We start from the raw sequence: 20,336 nt of genomic DNA on the forward strand, positions 1-20,336 counted from the left end.
TTCTAGTGATTTGTTTAGCCTACGCAGTAGAGATATCACTCCTGGTTAATGATAGAACTGGAAAAGGGGCCCTGCCAGCCTTCTTCGAGGTAATGTCCAAGGTTGTGGGGGTGAGGGTGGAGCTGTGCCTAAAGTGGCCGTCTTCAGTGTATCCCAGCCAGGTAGGGCCGGCGCCCTTGCCTTTGCTTCTCGAAATGGCCCACTGGAGAATCCTGCTTGGCTGGCAATCAGCAGTCTGCCACAGCTGCAGACTGGCTGGCAGACTTATCAGAATTTCGCACCTGGGGAAGATCAAGTTCATCATCCAAGGATCACCATGACAAAGTGTGGAGATCATTCACCAACTTGTTCCAGCACCTGCTTGAAGCCAACAGCCAAAAGAGCTTGGGGGTGGGGGGGACACGGAATCACAGGGAGCAGACAAGAAAGGGAGGGTGGGATGGGGGAGACCGGAAAACAACTGACACAAAGGACCCTGAAACAACGAATGAAGACGGCACAAAGGAAATTGACATGTACATTATAATCGGCACAGTTATCCTTACTGATTGGAGAGTGTACAATATGTAAAAACTTCAATAAAAGCATTTTTTTTTTTTAAAAAGAAAAGGAGCTCTGCTGCATTCAAGTGGAAGTCAACTATTACAAAATCTTTGTTCCCAATTACTGAAATAAATGTAAAGCTGTAGTCTACAATTCCCAGCATACTTTCATCATAATGGGTATAAATGAAGAATCTTGCTCGCTTCATCTGAAATCCAATCTTTGCTCAGTTTTTGAAAAAACATATTCACAGCACCTTGAAAGATATAGGAATTTTTTACACTAATTTACAGAGTAACCATACGGATATACACACAGCACTATGATTGCAAAGACAATTTCTTTATAGAAACAATATTGTAGATTTACAAGGAGCAATCGGTTCTCAGGATTCAGGGGTGGAATTACTCGGGCTTCATTCTTGTAGTTAGGAATATTCATCTGAACCCTCAAGTGAATTATGGCCTTATGATTGACTCATAGCCTTCCAAGCATTGAGTAGTCAACGCATATTATTATTGTGTAGAGTTTTACACAATCTTCACTTCAGAACATCAATGTCCATTATGAAATTGCACCTGTTAACACGATAATCTCTGCGCATAACGGCACACGAACAAAAGTGATTGGACTTGTATTGAGATATGACTCCAATTTGTACAGCAAAGCTGTGCAAAATCAATATAGAAAAACAGATCAATAATTAATGAAATCCTCCAAACCCCATCAACCAGTTATACCACAGTAACATTCCAAATGAATTTGCAGGGAAAATAAATCAAAATTGTTTTGGTCATGCAGGCAAGACACAGGATACACTTACCTATTTCAGCAGGGAGCTGTTTAATTTTGTTCTCACGGATACTCAGCATTGTAAGTTTGGTTAGATTTTTGATATCCTTCTCCACAGTTGTTATCCGGTTGAACCGCAGATAGAGTGTGGTGAGGGAAACCAGCTTGTATACTACTGTAGGTATTTCTCGAAGTTTGTTGTGCCGTAGATCAAGCATTCGCAATTTCTTCAAGTTATCGAGAGAGTCAGGCAAACTTGTAAGTGAATTTTCACTTAGTGCCAAGGTGACCAAGTTCACAAGGCAACCCAATTCGACTGGCAAACACTGCAATTTGTTACTATACAAATAAAGCTCAGTTAATTGGGTCAATTCCTTGATTGATGTTGGAAGCATGTGAATAGATCTCTTGGCCAAGTCCAAACGCATTGCATTCTCCTCACGGCACTTGTTCAATTCTTTAACCACTTCAGCATTACTTGATTTTTTCCGTCCTGGAGCTGGATTTGGCCGTTTTATTGTATTATCCACTTGGAATTGCACGCCTGGTTGCACCCCACTAGATTCCTTTTTCCCCTCTTTGGCATCTTTCCCTTTGGTCTTGGATTCTTTCTCTTTGCCATCCTTCCCAAAGCTACCAGAAGCCTTTGTGTCCCTTTCCCTGTCCTTTCCCAATGAGACTTTATGGTCCTTTTCTTTGCCGTCTTTTTCTTTTCCGAGTGTACTGCTCATCATGGCTGCAAGTAAATAGCCACTCGATAGTTTTTTTTTTTAAAACACAATGGAGTAAATTCTTATCTTCAAAGATTAAACGGATTGTATTTAAAATGTTCTAGGAAACCAAGTAAAATTAACCAAGACGTCTGATATGGTACCAAGCTGCACATTTGTCATTAATGGATATGACCTCCAGTTATAATTTGGAAAACAGCTGCTGTCCACATGTTGAACATTAAGTCTCCCTCTTCAGGTGCGGCGACAGAAGCATTCCTGCAATAAAAACAGATAAGAAAATAGGTATGAGCAGCAGTAGACCAATATATATTTTAAGTGGGCAGCACGGTGGCACAGTGGTTAGCATTGCAGCCTCATGGCACCGAGGTCCCAGGTTCGATCCCGGCTCTGGGTCACTGTCCGTGTGGAATTTGGACATTCTCCCCGTGTCTCATGGGTTTCGCCCCCACAACCCAAAGATGTGCAGGCTAGGTGGATTGACCATGCAAAATTGCCCCTTAATTGGAAGAAATGAATTGGGTACTCTAGATTTTAAAAATATATATATATATATATATATATATATATATATATATATATTTTAAAATTTTATTTAAAATTGGGGAACAGCTTTAATAATTCCCTCAACGTCTTAATTCACCACATAAAATCCCACGGAAATAAGAAATGTCCTATTCAGTCTTTCACTCTCACTGCAGTGTCTGAGCCAAACCTTGATCACGTAAAGGTTTGATTTTATTCTTTCATGGGCTGTGGGTGTTACGGAGCAGGCCAGCACTTGTTGCCCATCCCTAATTACCCTTGAACAGAGTGGCTTGCTCAGCAATTTCAGAGGGAGGGCAGTTAAGAGTCAACCAAATTGTGAGGATCTGCAGTCACGTGTAGGCTAGATAGTCCAGTGACATTACCAAGACGCCACCATTTCCCCATAAATTTACGGAAGTAACTATCAGCATTGTCCCTAGCGAACGGGCAAAAACGTCACTGGTCGAGGGAAAAGGAGACAAATAAAAGAGAAAAAAATTAAGTGGGAGAGGAGACGAAAGCTGCCAATAGAGATTCTCATGTACAGTGAGTTTGTGATCCAGCACAGCACAAGAATGATATCTTTAGAAAAATAAACAGGCAGTGAGGGCAAGTAGATAGGAGAGCTGATGTTTGAATGCCGAATATCCATTCGCGACAAGAGTCAAAGAAGAAAAATATTTCTGGAACAAATAATAAGAAAGTAAAATTTGGCATGATGATACAAGTAACCAATATGATTTACTGACTGCATGAATAAGGCTGTAAATAACAGCCAAACTTACCAAACCCATTCGCTCTCCTATTCAAAGTCGTTAGCTCTCTCACTGCAGTGTCTGAGCCACGCCTTGATCATGCAAGCACTTTTGAATAAGGTAATCAAAGGCTTGCTTAAATCGTTTGCCTATAAACGGGTGAACCAACAGCACACCCATACCTTTGACAGCTCCATCATCATCTACTAGTATGCATCAGTATGTCCTTCCACTTCAAACAGAAGTCCTTCGATAGAATTCCCATTAAGGGCACCCCCAGTTTCCGCTTTGGTCCCAAGAACTATTGTGCCCCTCAAGTCTCACTAAAACCAGTCAGCGCAAAGACTTCAATCTTGTCCCAAGTGGCTGGAAAGGTTCTTCCTGCATCCCTGTTGTGCTGTTGGAAAACATGCACGCCAATATTTTCCTGTCTTCTCCTCATCCAGTTGTGGTCATAAAAACATTTTAAAATAGGTGCACTATTCATACGGCCCCTCACCCCTGCACGATTCATACGGTTCCGCACCCCTGCTCTGTCATTCAATACGATAATGGTTATTTTCGGCCTCAACTCTTCTTTCCCACCCATTCCCCATATCCTCGATTCCCCAAGACCCCAAAAATCTATCCATCCCAGCCTTTTTTTTTTTAATTTAGAGTACCCAATTCTTTTTTCCTCTAATTAAGGGGCAATTTAGTGTGGCCAATCCACCTACCCTGAACATCTTTTGGGTTATGTGGGGTGAGACCTACACAGATGCGGGGAGAACGTGCAAATTCCACACGTAGTGACCCGGGTCCTCAGCAGCGTGTGGCAGAAGTGCTAACCACTGAGCCACCATGCCGCCCACCTTAAATATATTTAACGATGGAGGATCCACAACCTTCTGCAGTAAAGAATTCCAAAGGTACACTATACTGACTAAAGAAATTTCTCATCTCAGTCCTAATGAATCCTCCCCCACCTATGGTGCCGGTGTCCTTGTTTCCCAGGGGAAAACGGGTTGACCCTGTCAAGTCGCTTCAAAATCCCACATCTTTCAATAAAAATCACTACCCATTCTCCTAAACATCAGACTATAAACACAATCTACTCATCATATAATCCTCATCCCAGCTATCAATCTAGTGCACCTTTGCTATACCATCTCTAATCTTATCTATGCTACCACAAGCTCATTTCCAACATTTCCCTGTATTAAAATTTTCCTGATGTTCAAAATCACGGGGCTGGGCTAGATAGGGAAAACTGTTCCCTCTCGTAACAACATCAAGAACAAGGGGGCACAGATTTACGGTGATTTGCAAAAGAAGCAAACGCAATGCAATAAAAAAAACTTTTTCGGGTCTGGGATGCACTACCTGGACGTGTGGTGGAGGAAGGTTCAATTGAGGCATTCAAGGCATCAGATGATTACTTAAATAGAAACAATATGCAGGGATATGGGCAAGAAGCAAGGGAAATGGCACTAAGCACGGTAGCACAGTGGTTAGCACAGTTGCTTCACAGATCCAGGATCCCAGGTTCGATTCCCAGCTTGGGTCACTATCTGTGCGGAGTCTGTACGTTCTCCCCATGTCTGCGTAGGTTTCCACCGGGTGCTCTGGTTTCCTCCCACAGTCCAAAGATGTGCAGGTTAGGTGAATTGGCAATGATAAATTACCCTTAGTGTCCAAAAAGGTGAGGTGGGGTTAATGTGTTACAGGGATAGGGTGGAGGCATGGGCTTAGGTAGGGTGCTCTTTCCAAGAGCCAATGCAGACTCGATGGACTGAATGGCCTCCTTCTGCACTGTAAATTCTAGGACTCTATGATAAGCCTACCTTAATGCTCATTTGGAGAGCCATTTTAGACATGAGCCGAATAGCTTCCTGCTGTACCATAACCATTGAAATTCCTTTGAATATCCCTCACATTCCTCTAAACTCGCGAGTCATTTCATGTTTCGTCTTCCCTACACCCTTACTTTCCTGAAACGAAGATTCATCTTCCCAACCTGAACTTGTGCTTTTCCAGAATGTCAAACCTGTGAAACTGTACATTATGTACATATGAACACAATCCTTGAAATATGATGCATTGGACAGAAATAATCACATTCAACAACTATTATGTTCCAAGTAGCTGTTAAGATACCTTGGTTTGCTCAAATGCATTACTATTTTGACAATTCTATAGTCAGCATCCAGGCTGTGCTTTATAAGAAGTTGCATGCAAAAATGAAAAGAAACAAATAATCAACTAAGCTTACTGTGAATCAAAACATTACAATGGACTGTTTCCTTTCTTCTATTACTGTCACACTCTTAAAACATAAACTTACCAAATAATTTTTTGGGACATCATTAGAAATTCCCAAATAATCTTATTCTTTTCAAACCTGCCCACGCCCTCAAATAAGGATTTTGGCACTTCACCTTTGGATTATCAAATTTTAAAATGTAAGATGTCCCAGGGTCTGAAACACTTTCAGCTCTCCACTCCTTTCTTTTGCAAAGATTACACATCACGTCATTTGTGCAGTTTTACAATACTGAACTCCGACACTCAATTCTTAGCGAAAAGATTCACACAATTACTTGCGCAGTAAATTTCCAAATACAACATGTTCCTACATAGTCACGGCCAACAGTGACTGCTGCGTATATTATGAAGATCTATGCCATTTAAGATCTTAAAGTCATTTTGACGGAAACATAAACGGGCAAAGCCAAAGCCATCAATTTGGTCATAACATTTCCCTCACTGGTCAAATCACAATAAAGGAATGGTGCTGTACCAATCTTTTAGATATACAATTCAATTATTTCACAAAACTGGTAATGGAGTGAATGAAAAGAACATTTAAAAGCTAGCAAGTCTAGCATCAGATATCACAGGTGGGTACTATTCAATTTTCTAAACCTACACTCAAGAGCAATCCAAATATAACTTACCTTCCAAACCTTAATGTTCTTCTCATTCAAATATTTATCCACTTCCTTTTTAAAAGGCAACATAAATTCTACTTCCATCACTGAAATTTCTGGTTGACCACTCCACCTCCCACTAACTGCGCACAACAGTTTCTTCTCCCAACCTCTCCTTTCATTAGTTTAGAAGCCGTAAATGCACGCACTTGAAGTTTATGGATTCAAACTGCAAAAAGATATACTCGCTTTATGAAAGCCTCTTAACTTTGAACACATCTATCAAACCTACTCATGCATTTCCTGTTCTAATGAAAGCAGAAGCCCAATTTCTCCAGTCTCTCTTCAGAACTCAAACCTCACTTGCCTTTCTTAATTGTAAAATAAGGGAAGAGTCACTAGGCGGATTAACTTCCCGCAGGCCTCGAGAGGAGGTTTGATAAATCAAGCTGCTTTCTAAAATGTACATCTTTAACTTGAGAGTTGAATACAAATCAGACCTCCAAAGCAACAGTAAGTCGAATGCTATTTACCCAGCATCAACCTGCATGGCTGCTATTTAGGTCATAAAAAGGCACCAAGTACAAACATTTGGGTTGCATGAACCCAGTCCAAAGATGTGCAGGTTAGGTGGGGTTACTGGGTGATGGGTACAGGCTGGGGTAACTGGCCTAGATAGGGTGCTCTTTCGGAGGGCCAGTGCAGACTCCATGTGCCGAACGGCCTCCTTCTGCACTGTAAGAATTATTTTTTTAAATATAAACTTAGAGTACCCAATTAATTTTTTTCCCAATTAAGGGGTAATTCAATATGGCCAATCCAGCTAGCTGCACATCTTTGGGGTTTGAGGGTGAGACCCACGCAAACACGAAGGATTCCATGAACATAATTTAAACAAGGCAAACTGATCTATTATTTTAATTACTTGCCCACAGATGTACACATGCTCCATCATAAACTTTCTGCAAGTTCAAAACCATAAGACAAACTAAGATTTCTGAATCCATCACTGGCCAGATGATTCTTTCTACATATCTAACAAAGAATGAGGAACTTTGAAATGTCATGCCATATTCAATGTCAACGTTTTCATTAATGGACATTGTAGACACTAAACTTGAACATAGGTGAAATAGGACAAAGTGATGGATAGTTCACATTTCAATCTGTCACAAGTCGGCTTACATTAACACTGCAATGAGGTTACTGTGAAAAGCCCCAGTAGCCACGCTACAGCGCCTGTTCGGGTCAACGGTTATGACGCCAATTGTTTTCCAAACAATTTGGTTTGTAATAATTGTAGATATATTGTAACATAAATATATCTCCTTTCTCTTATGATTCAACAAATGATTTCCAGAGAATTTTCTAAAGCTGCAATTCTATTTCCTTATCGCTGCCATGTTGTGACATGAAATTAGCTTTAAAAACTAGACCATGGGTCACGAGCTTAGTCAACAAACATTTCCTAACTGCAATTGATAAGTGCAAAAAAAAGTGCGCTTCATCTTAAAAATAATTTTACAGCAAAAAGACCAGAAACAATCCAAGTTTTTTGTCGCAATAAACCGCAAAACCTAAACTTCCCATTCTAGACTACTCAATAAAATGTGACATTTATACACGAGAATGCTTTTTCAGATCTTTGGACACAGTATAATTAGAAAGAAACAGCCAAAATATCAAATCAGATCAAGTTAAAGCAAAACAAGAGACAGAAATTTGGACTTAAACATGTGATGCCCCAAACGGTTTCCCAATCTCAACTGGCAATAAAATAATTCATAGAATCGCTAAAGTGCAAGAGGCCATTTGGCTCATCGGGTCTGTGCCAGCCCTCAAAGTGCACCCTATCTAGGCCCAATCCCCCGCCCTATCTCCAGTAACCACACCTAACCGTTGGACACTAAGGGGCAATTTAGCGTGACCAATTCACCTAACCTACACATCTTTGGACTGTGGGAGGAAACCGGAGCACCCAGAGGAAACCCACGCAGACTCGGAGAAAATGTGCCACCTCTACATAGACAGCTCTCCGAGGTCAGAATCGAACCCAGGTCTCTGGTGCTGTGGGCACCAGTGCTAACCACTGAGCCCATTGTTTTGCTTCAGTTATTCTTCAGAAGCATTTAGACACAAGCATCATCTCAGATCTGGCCATTTTAAAATTAGAAGGGCAGCACGGTGGGGTAGTGGTTAGCACTGCTGCCTCACATTGCTGAGGGCCTGGGTTCAATCCCGGCCCCAGGTCACTGTCCGTGTGGAGCTTGCAGATTCTCCCTGTGTCTACGTGGGTCTCATGCCCACAACACAAATGTGCAGGGTAGCTAGATTGGCCATGTAAACTGCCCCTTAATTGTGAAAAAATAATTGGGTACTTTAAAAATTTTTATTAATAAGAAGAAAAAGAATCGCTTATTGTCACAAGTAGGCTTCAATGAAGTTACTGTGAAAAGCTCCTAGTCGCCACATTCCAGCACCAGTTCAGGGAGGTTGGTATGGGAATTGAACCTGCGCTGCTGGCCTTGCATTACAAGCCAGCTGTTTTAGCCCACTGTGCTAAAGAGAATTAGAATAATAAATAGATATCACTGAATCTTTACAAGTAAACATGATTTTCCCTTAATTATCCTGCACTTATCGAAATGATTATTGATTTTGTCCCGAACTATAGTTTGCAGAAGTTTCCCTAGCACCAAAGTCAAAATAGTCTGTAAGTGTCAGTATTTTCCGTGCATCTTTGCACACAGGTATAAAATTTGCAATTTGCCAGTCCCCTGGTTCTGCCTCAATGTCTAAGGAAAACTGGAAGATAGTCACCAGAGCCTCTGCAATTTCCAGTCTTCCCTCCATCAGTATCCTTGAATGAATCTTACCCGGTCCTGGTACCTTATCAATTTTAAGTAAATAGCCTTTCTAACACCTTCTTCTCAATTGTAAATTCCTCAAGTGTACCAGTTACCTCCTCTCTCACCGCGGCATGAGTGGCATCCTCTTCCTTTGCAAAGACAGTACGAAGTCTTACAACACCAGGTTAAAGTCCAACAGGTTTGTTTCAAACACTAGCTTTCGGAGCACTGCTCCTTCCTCAGGTGAATGAAGAGAATTTGTGAATTTGTCTATATATATATGTTTCTGGAACATACTCTTCATTCACCCGAGGAAGGAGCAGTGCATCCGAAAGCTAACGTTTAAAACAAACCTGTTGGACTTTAACCTGGTGTTGTAAGACTTCTTCCTGTGCTCACCCCAGTCCAATGCCAGCATCTCCACATCTTTGCAAAGACAAATGCAGGGTACTTGTTAATATCTTCAACATGTCTCCTGCCTCCGCGTGCAAGTCTCTGTTTTATTATCCCTAATCGACCCTACTCTTTCTTTTTTATTATAGACGATATCTGGGTTAAAATGGCATGGTCTGTTGAGCTATTATGCAAGATGGTTTGTAGCTGTTGCATTAAAAAGATTCAATTTCCAAACAGTACAGCTATTTGTTTAAATAATTGAATTGCGTCAAAGTCAAATCTGCTAGGCAGCACAGTGGTGCGCTAGCACTGCTACCTCACAGTGCCAAAGTCCCAGGTTCGATCCCGGCCCGGGGACACTGTCTGCGTGGAGTTTGCACATTCCCCCCGTGTTTGCATGGGTTTCGCCCCCACGATCCAAAGATGTGCAGGGTAGGTGGATTGGCCACGCTAAATTGCCCCTCAATTGTAAAAAATAATTTGGGTACTCTAAATTTATTTTTTTAAAGTCAAATCTGCTTACAGTCCAAAATCATGGACACATTTTACCAAAAAACCTTTAAACAGTACAGCTGTTCCAGTACAGGCACAACACTGGCATCTACCCAGCAATGTGGAAAATTGCCTAGGTATGTCACGTACACAAAAAAAGGACAAATCCAACCTTACCCGACCAATCATTGCCCATCAGTCTACTCTTGATCATCAGCAAACTGTGGGAAGGGTTATCAACAACCTTCCTTCAATCATACGGTGGGGATGTTCGCGGATGATTGCACAATGATCAGATACTGATGCACTCAATGGCCTGGATAATATCCAGGCTTGAGCCAACGGGTAGCAAGTAACGTTTACGTCACATACATGCCAGGCAAAGTCCATCTCCAACAAGAGAGAATCCAACTATCTCCCCATGACATTTAAAAGCATCATCAGCATCACTGAATCCCTACTATCAACATCCTGGGGTTACTGTTGAACTGGATAAGCCATATAAATACTGCAGCTACAAAAAGGATCAGTGGCTGGGAATAAGCAGGGAGAAACACAAGTCATGACTTCCCAAAGCCAGTCCACAATCTACAAATCACAAGTCAGGAGTGTGATGGGAAACTCTCCACTTGTCTGGATGGAATGCAGCTCCAACAGCACTCAATAAGCTCAACACCATCAAGGACAAACCAGCCCCTGATCAATTAGCACCCATCGACAAACATTAATTCTCTCCACTAACGATGCACATTGGCAATAGTGTGCACCATCTACAAGATACATTGCAGGAACTCACCAAGATTCCTCAGACAGCACCTTCCAAACCCACAATCCCGATCATCTAGAAGGGCAAGGGCAGCAGATGCATGGGACCTGCAAGTTCCCCCGCCCAGTCACACACCATCCTGACTCAGAAACTAATTGGCTTGGATTTGTTTATTGTCACGTGTACAGAGGTACAGTGAAAGGTATCTTTCTGTGAGCTGCTCAACAGATCATTAAGTACATGGGAAGAAAAGGGAATAAAATACATAATAGGGCAACACAACATATACAATGTAACTACATAAGCACTTGCATCGGATGAAGCATACAGGGTGTAGTGTTAATGAGGTCAGTCCATAAGAGGGTCATTTAGGAGTTTGGTAACAGCGGGGAAGAAGCTGTTTTTGAGTCTGTTCGTGCGTGTTCTCAGACTTCTGTATCTCCTGCCCGATGGAAGAAGTTGGAAGAGTGAGTAAGCCGGGTGGGAGGGATCTTTGATTATGCTGCCCGCTTTCCCCAGGCAGCGGGAGGTGTAGATGGAGTCAATGGATGGGAGGCAGGTTCGTGAGATGGACTGGGCGGTGTTCACGACTCTGAAGTTTCTTGCGGTCCTGGGCCGAGCAGTTGCCATACCAGGCTGTGATGCAGCCCGATATGATGCTTTATGTGGTGCATCTGTAAAAGTTGGTACGGGTGAATGCGGACATGCCGAATTTCCTTAGTTTCCTGAGGAAGTATAGGTGCTGTTGTGCTTTCTTGGTGGTAGCGTCGACGTGGATGGAGCAGGACAGATTTTTGGAGATGTGCACCCCTAGGAATTTGAAACTGCTAACCATCTATAGGTATGTCAGGAATAAGCGAATGACTAGGGAAAGAGTAGGACCAGTCAAGGACAGGGATGGGAAGTTGTGTGTGGAGTCTGAAGAGATAGGCGAGATACTAAATGAATATTTTTCGTCAGTATTCACTCAGGAAAAAGATAATGTTGTGGAGGAGAATGCGGAGACCCAGGCTAATAGAATAGATGGCATTGAGGTACGTAGGGAAGAGGTGTTGGCATTTCTGGACAGGCTGAAAATAGATCAGTCCCCAGGTCCTGATGGGATTTATCCTAGGATTCTCTGGGAGGCCAGGGAAGAGATTGCTGGACCTTTGGCTTTGATTTTTATGTCATCATTGGCTACAGGAATAGTGCCAGAGGACTGGAGGATAGCAAATGTGGTCCCTTTGTTCAAAAAGGGGAGCAGAGACAACCCCGGCAACTATAGACCGGTGAGCCTCACGTCTGTAGTGGGTAAAGTCTTGGAGGGGATTATAAGAGACAAGATTTATAAACATCTAGATAGGAATAATATGATCAGGGATAGTCAGCATGGCTTTGTGAAGGGTAGGTCATGCCTCACAAACCTTATCGAGTTCTTTGAGGTGACTGAACAGGTAGACGAGGGTAGAGCAGTTGATGTGGTGTATATGGATTTCAGCAAAGCGTTTGATAAGGTTCCCCACGGTAGGCTATTGCAGAAAATACGGAGGCTGGGGATTGAGGGTGATTTAGAGATGTGGATCAGAAATTGGCTATCTGAAAGTGGTGGTTAATGGGAAATGTTCAGAATGGAGTTCAGTCACAAGTGGAGTACCACAAGGATCTGTTCTGGGGCCATTGCTGTTTGTCATTTTTATCAATGACCTAGAGGAAGGCGCAGAAGGGTGGGTGAGTAAATTTGCAGACGATACTAAAGTCGGTGGTGTTGTCGATAGTGTGGAAGGATGTAGCAGGTTACAGAGGGATATAGATAAGCTGCAGAGCTGGGCTGAGAGGTGGCAAATGGAGTTTATTGTAGAGAAGTGTGAGGTGATTCACTTTGGAAGGAATAATAGGAATGCAGAATATTTGGCTAATGGTAAAGTTCTTGGAAGTGTGGATGAGCAGAGGGATCTAGGTGTCCATGTACATAGATCCCTGAAAGTTGCCACCCAGGTTGATAGGGTTGTGAAGAAGGCCTATGGAGTGTTGGCCTTTATTGGTAGAGGGATTGAGTTCCGGAGTCAGGAGGTCATGTTGCAGCTGTACAGAACTCTGGTACGGCCGCATTTGGAGTATTGCGTACAGTTCTGGTCACTGCATTATAGGAAGGACGTGGAGGCTTTGGAGCGGGTGCAGAGGAGATTTACCAGGATGTTGCCTGGTATGGAGGGAAAATCTTATGAGGAAAGGCTGATGGACTTGAGGTTGTTTTCGTTGGAGAGAAGAAGGTTAAGAGGAGACTTAATAGAGGCATACAAAATGATCAGGGGGTTGGATAGGGTGGACAGTGAGAGCCTTCTCCCGCGGATGGAAATGGCTGGCACGAGTGGACATAGCTTTAAACTGAGGGGTAATAGATATAGGACAGAGGTCAGAGGTAGGTTCTTTACGCAAAGAGTAGTGAGGCCGTGGAATGCCCTACCTGCTACAGTAGTGAACTCGCCAACATTGAGGACATTTAAAAGTTTATTGGATAAACATATGGATGATAATGGCATAGTGTAGGTTAGATGGCTTTTGTTTCGGTGCAACATCGTGGGCCGAAGGGCCTGTACTGCGCTGTATCGTTCTATGTTCTATCTCCACCTCGGTCCCCTTGATGCTGACAGGGGTGTGTACAGTACTTTGCTTCCTGAAGTCAATGACCAGCTCTTTTAGTTTTGCTGGCATTGAGGGAGAGATTGTTGTCGCTACATCACTCCACTAGGTTCTCTATCTACCACCTGTATTCGGACTCGTCATTATTCGAGATCCGGCCCACTAATGGTCGTATCGTCAGCAAACTTGTAGATGGAGTTGGAACCAAGTTTTGCCACGCAGTCGTGTGTGTACAGGGAGTAGAGTAGGGGGCTAAGTACGCACCCTTGCAGGGCCTTCACTGTCGCTGGGTCAAAATCCTGAAACTCTCTCCCTAAAGGCACTGTGGATGTATCTACACCACATGCCTACAGCAGTTCAAGGTGGCAGCTCATTACCACCGTCTTAAGGGCAATTAAGGATGGGCAATAAATGGTCTAGGTAGTGACACCCACTTCCCATGAATTTAGTGAATAAAATATTTACATTAGAAGTAATGTTGATTTGTAGCCAATACAGGAGAGATGTTGTTTGTAGAATTCTATACTGATCCCCACAAGATGCATTGATGAATTCAAAGGCCAATTCCTATTTTTGGCAATTGGTGCAGTAAATTGGAGGATTACATAGCTTTCCCTGTTTTACCTTTAAAAGCTTAATTTGGTCACATTCTAGGATGCACATATACTTTCTATTGCATAATTGAACTGTATCCATATTTTAGTTATGAACTGTATCCATAAGAAATCCAAGAGCACAAGCTTGCTTCATTCCTGATGTGATACAAAGATAGCACAAGTGCTGCAAACATAGATGCTGCAACTTATACCCATCCCAGAAGCAAAAATAAATGCACTTCAGATGACTTGAGCCTAATCAGCTAATAGGTTGTGCAGTTTAGCATTAGGCTTTTGCCTGTTCTCGCCCACAGGCCTCTTACAGCACTGATTGTATCTTCTTGAAGTTAAAATTGCACCAAAAACATTTCTTGCACAAGACAAACAGTTCGCCTTTGCTATTTTTCTCAGCTCCACGTACACTAGTCTGACTTGCACACACGTACAGGATCCACAACCAGCACAAACTTTAAAAAGTGTCCGATTTAGAATTTGAAAAAAGATGTTACACATGTTTTTAAAAAGTTAACCCAGAATGAGAAAGGTGTTATTCAGTCTTGAAACATTTTACACAGAATGCTGCATTCATTAAAAAAAGCAGAGTTTTATCTTCTTATACTGACGTATATCAGTTATCGAATCTCTTCATTGTATCTGCTTCACTTTGCTTACCAAGAGATACAGTTCAAACATTACCAACCCAATGCAGACCAGGCATCAAATCAAATGAATGGCATTTTCTCACAACCAGACCAAAGCAAAATTCACTTACTGCTCAGTTCCCTGGAGAATGAAATGTCAGTGGCAAAAGCCTAACCTTTAGCCTGTCTTCACTTTCACATACTGCAGAGCTATCTTTTATGGTACAGATCAACATAAATTTTACACAATGGAAAACATTCTGTTAAGTCTATTTTAAAGACTCTGCAACTACTTCTATGTTCTATACTTTTGTGACAAAAAACATGCTCCAACTTTCCCTCAGCTGACGTTCTACATTGGGAAACCGGTCATGATATCCACATCAGCATACCATGGTGCAATCACACACACACTGATGGACAGGCAGTTGGACCAACCAGCACACACACACATCGCAGCCAATCACCAGTGAGAGCACACGCACTATAAAACAGGGATCACCACAGTTCCCACTCATTCTACCAGGAGATAGCTCAGAGCACAGAGCTCACAGCGTGCCACTCAGACATAGACCATGTGCCGAGTGCCTCACTATGATAGTGATAGGGCTGGGTCCACAGGTTAGCTGGTGAAGCACGTACCCAAGCCAGCAGTTAGTTGTTACCATTGTTTAGACAATAAAACAGAGTTGTACCATCTACAGCCGTGTTGGATCATTTGTGCATCAGAACACCCAACACGACAATGTTCTACATTGGGAAACCTACATTGGCTGGCACGGTAGCACAGTGGTTAACACGGTTGCTTCACAGCGCCAGGGACCCAGGCTCGATTCCCGGTTTGGGTCACTGTCTCGGCGGAGTCTGTACATTCTCCCCTTTTCTGCGTGGGTTCCCTCCGAGTGCTCCGGTTTCCTCCCACAAGTCCTGAAAGGCATGCTTGTTAGGTGAATTCTCCCACAGTGTGCCAGAGTGTGGCGACTCTGGGATTTTCACAGGATCATTGCAGTGTTAATGTAAGCCTACTTGTAAGATTATTATTCATTAAACATTTTCAAAAATGGGGATGGGAAAGAAAAAGCAAAATGAAGAGAAATGGTATGAAAATATGATAGGGAGAAAAAGAGGAACGAAAGGCTGCCTTTAATAACTGCTCAGCAAAGTATTATACCAAAGGACAACCACTGCTGTAATATACAGAAAATAAACTCATTTTAGGTACAAACAGTCATGTTAAATGAATTTCATGGCAGCATTAGTTAATTATTTAAATTGAAGGTTTATGGCACTTTCAATATAGTCAACTAACTTCAATTGCGCAATGGGAGATTTTCAACCTGCCATCCAATCACCAGTAAAACAAAGGGTTATTGTGACAAGAAGATGGGGAATAAGTATGTGTACATTACAATTAAGACAACACTTGTCAAGTACTTCGTTGGGGAGTCGGTGGCTTGTGGTAATGTCACTGGACTATAATCCAGAGGCCCAGGCTAATAGGGGAGATAGGTGCAAATTCCATCATGGCAACTTGTAGAATTTAAAATTAAATTAAATGTGGATTGTAAAACTAGACTCAGTACTGGTGAGAATGGCAACTCTCATGGATTGTTGTAAAAAAAAAAAAAAAACAATCTGTTTCACTAGTGTCCTTCAAGGAAGGAAAACTGCCATCCTTATCCAATTTGGCCTACATAGGACTCCAAACCCTACATGTGGTTGACTCTTAACTGTGTTAGGAAAACAAAAGTAGTTCCAAGGGATTGTAGCCATCTGGGATGGCCACGTCCAATTACAAAATGGACATCCGCAAAGACTGCAGTGAAAATTGAACAATGCTAAGAAACAAGCAGGTGCAAGCTCTGCCTGTTGATTAGAACCTTAAACTCTCAGACAGGACAGAAACTACCAAACGATCTACATACTAATGAGCCATCTCCGGGGACAAAAGGGAAACATTTAGATACACAATGTTAGGACAGACTCCCCGGCGCCAGAAGAAGCCAAAACAAACCATGATAGTCACTAAGACACGCCCAGCGATCAGGGAACCACCCCTCTATTGGAGGAAAATCGATACAACTGATTGAGAAAGACCCAATTAGATGATGCCAAGTTCATGGCCCGCCCAAAAGAGCGCAAAGCCCTTTTCAGTATAAGAGGTATCACCCAAGGGAGAATCTTCCTCCTTTGGCTTTGGCTCTCACCGAAGAGAGAGACCTGCCTAGCAGCTACATCAGACCAAGTATGTCCCAAGTCAACGCACGCTACGAGTTAGACGCTCCTAGTTGCTACCCTGTAAACAGCTCAACCCAGCAACCTTAGAACCGAGCAACGGCCATTGTTCCTCTGACTGAGTGGGCGCCCAAACTAAGTATATGCTTTAGTAATAGTGGTAGTTTAGTTCGTAGAGTTTATGCACGAGTAGATTTGACTGTGTGTAAATAAATAAGCATTGCTTTGAACTTACTAACTGGTGTATCGAGTCATGGATCAGTATTCGGTTCTGAACCTTGTGGCGGTGTCGAAATATACCTGCCGACTCTTGAGCAAATGTGATTAAATAGAGCCAAATTACGAATCAACCAAAGGTTAGCAACAGGATCTATATATGGGATTGGTAAACATTACAAATAAGGCATAGTTTTAAGTGGGTTTAATTTAATGTTTCTGGCATGGTAGAACCTATAATTAGATTCATGCTGGACAAAGGTGTTTGTGTATGTGATGTGGAGATGCCAGCGTTGGACTGGGGTGAGCACAGTAAGAAGTCTTACAACACCAGGTTAGAAGTTCAACAGGTTTGTTTCAAATCACTAGCTTTCGGAGCACTGCTCCTTCCTCAGGTGAATGAAGAGGTATGTTCCAGAAACATGCATACATATATATACATACACATATATATATATATATATATATATATATATATAAATATATACACACAAAGTCAAAGATGCAAGACAATGCTTTGAATGTGAGCATTTGCAGGTAATTAAGTCTTTACAGATCCAGAGATAGAGGTAACCCCAGGTTAAAGAGGTGTGAATTGTCTCAAGCCAGGGCAGTTGATAGGATTTCGCAAACCCAGGCCAGATGGTGGGTGATGAATGTAATGCAACATGAATCCAAGATCCCGGTTGAGGCCATACTCGTGTGCGGAATTTGGCTATAAGGTTCTGCTCAGCGATTTTGCATTGTCGTGCGTCCTGAAAGCCGCCTTGGAGAACACTTACCCGGAGATCAGAGGCTGAATGCCCTTGACTGCTGAAGTGTTCCCTGACTGGAAGGGAACATTCCTACCTGGCGATTGTCGCACGATGTCTGTTCATCCTTTGTCGCAGCATCTGCATGGTCTCGCCAATGTACCATGCTTTGGGACATCCTTTCTTGCAGCATAGGAGGTAGACAACGTTGGCAGAGTCGCACGAGTATGTACCGCGTACCTGGTGGGTGGTGTTCTCCCGAGTAATGGTGGTACCCATGTCGATGATCGGGCACGTCTTGCAGAGATTGCCATGGCAGGGTTGTGTGGTGTCGTGGTCACTGTTCTGAAGGCTGGCTAGTTTGTTGCAACAATGGTTTGTTTGAGGTTGCGTGGTTGTTTGAAGGCAAATAGTGGGGGTGTGGGAATGACCTTGGCAAGATGCTAACCTTCATCGATGACGTGTTGAAGGCTGCCAAGTTGTCATAGTTTCTCCGCTCTGGGTAAGTACTGGACGACGAAGGGTACTCTGTCGGTTGTGTCCCAGGTTTGCCTTCTGAGGAGGTTGGTGCGGTTTTTTGTTGTGGCGCGTTGGAACTTTTGATCAATGAGTGGAGTGCCATATCCCATTTGTACGAGGGCATCATTCAGCGTCTTTGGATGTCTGTTACGCTCCTCCTCGTCTGAGCAGATCCGGTGTATACGGAGGGCTTGTCCATAGGGGATGGCTTCTTTAATGTGTTTAGGGTGGAAGCTGGAGATGTGGAGCATCGTGAGGTTATCCGTGGGCTTGCGGTAAAGCGAAGTGCTGAGGTGACCGTCCTTGATGGAGATGAGTGTGTCCAAGAATGCAACCGATTTTGGAGTTTAGTCCATGGCGAGTCTGATGGTGGGATGGAACTTATTGATGTCATTGTGTAGTCGTTTCAGTGATTCTTCGCCGTGGGTCCAAAGGAAAAAAATGTCATCGATGTATCAGGTGTATAGAATTTACAGTGCAGAAGGAGACCATTCGGCCCATCGAGTCTGCACCGGCTCGTGGAAAGAGCACCCTACCCAAGGTCAACACCTCCACCCTATACCCATAACCCAGTAACTCCACCCAACACGAAGGGCAATTTTGGACAACGCCGGTTGAAGATCCTGTGCGGTAAAGAGGTCTTGTTCATGAAGATGTTGGCATATTGAGGAGCGAATTTGGTCCCCATGGTTGTTCCATGCGTCTGGATGAAGAACTTGTTGTCGAAGGTGAAGACGTTGTGATCCAGAATGAAGTGGATGAGTTGCAGAATTGCATCTGGAGATTGGCAGTTGTCGGAGTTGAGTGCTGAGGCTGTTGCAGCAATGCCGTCATCATGGGGGGGTGCTGGTGTAGAGTACTGAGACGTCCATTGTGACGAGGAATGTTCCTGGTTCAACTGGTTCCTGGGTGCAGAGTTTCTGTAGGAAGTCCGTCGTGTCGAGACAGAAGCTGGGCGTTTCTTGTACGATGGGTTTCAAGATGCCCTCGATGTAGCCAGAGAGGTTCTCACACAGGGTCCCATTGCCTGATACGATAGGACGACCTGGTGTGTTGGCCTTGTGTATTTTTGGGAGGCAGTAGAGACCTCCAACGCGGGGAGTACGTGGGATGAGAGCACGTAAGGTGCTCAGAAGGTCTGTACCCAAGGTCTTGATCAGTCCGTTGAGTTGGCGGGTGTGTTCCTTGGTCGGATCTGCGGGTAACTGTCTGTAGTGTTCCTGGTTATTGAGTTGTCGGTACACCTCTTTGCAGTATGACGGTGGCACCTCCTTTGTCTGCTGGTTTGATGACGATGTTGCGGTTAGTCTGGAGAGCGCGGATGGCGTTGCGTTGTGCTTGGGTGATGTTCAGGGCTGTCTTGTGAATGCGACTCATGAATCTGGCATTGACGCGACTCCTGACGGCTTGAGCATACATGTCGAGTCTAGGGCAGCGGCATACCGGAGGGGTCCAATTCGCCTCTTTCCTCTTCGGTTGCACCTTTGACTATATATATGTTTCTGGAACATACCTCTTTATTCACCCGAGGAAGGAGCAGTGCTCCAAAAGCTAGTGATTTGAAACAAACCAGTTGGACTTTAACCTGGTGTTCTAAGACTTCTTACTTTGTATATATGGGGGTTGGATAAGTTGCAACTGTGATTCTATTGTGCTAAGACAGGGCAATGGCATGAAAATAAATAAAAGTCATAAGCATGTGGCTGTTGCTTAGCAAACGGAGGCCCCTGTACGATTTTAAAAAAGCTTTTAACTGGATATATTGCAGTTGGAGACAGGACACTGGGGAGTGAACAGCTGAGCTGGACAGGACAAGGGAGTTGCAAAGATGCAAGCTTCCCAAGGAACAAGTTCAATCCAGGTAGCCAGGGAATTGGGACAGGAAGAATGTCTAAGACGACTGGATTTAAGAGAACAGAGACCAAGGTATTGTTCAGAAGGAAACAAGGAAGATTAAACAAATTGTTCTGTGTTAAAGAGACAACTTCAGTAAC

The 20,336-nt window shown here is 43.2% G+C and overlaps 1 protein-coding gene across 1 annotated transcript in view; it reads right to left on the bottom strand.

The window, feature by feature from the left end:
* The window catches only part of shoc2 (SHOC2 leucine rich repeat scaffold protein), a 148,535-nt gene that overhangs the window by 75,790 nt on the left and 52,409 nt on the right, over positions 1–20,336 (bottom strand). The window contains exon 2 of the mRNA XM_072479516.1: positions 1,367–2,324. Within this exon, the coding sequence (XP_072335617.1) occupies positions 1,367–2,069 (703 nt within the window). The 5' untranslated portion in view covers positions 2,070–2,324. The remainder of the gene's footprint in view (positions 1–1,366; positions 2,325–20,336) is intronic.

The sequence above is a fragment of the Scyliorhinus torazame genome, chromosome 16 (genome assembly GCF_047496885.1).
Source record: "Scyliorhinus torazame isolate Kashiwa2021f chromosome 16, sScyTor2.1, whole genome shotgun sequence".
Classification (NCBI taxonomy): Eukaryota; Metazoa; Chordata; class Chondrichthyes; order Carcharhiniformes; family Scyliorhinidae; genus Scyliorhinus; species Scyliorhinus torazame.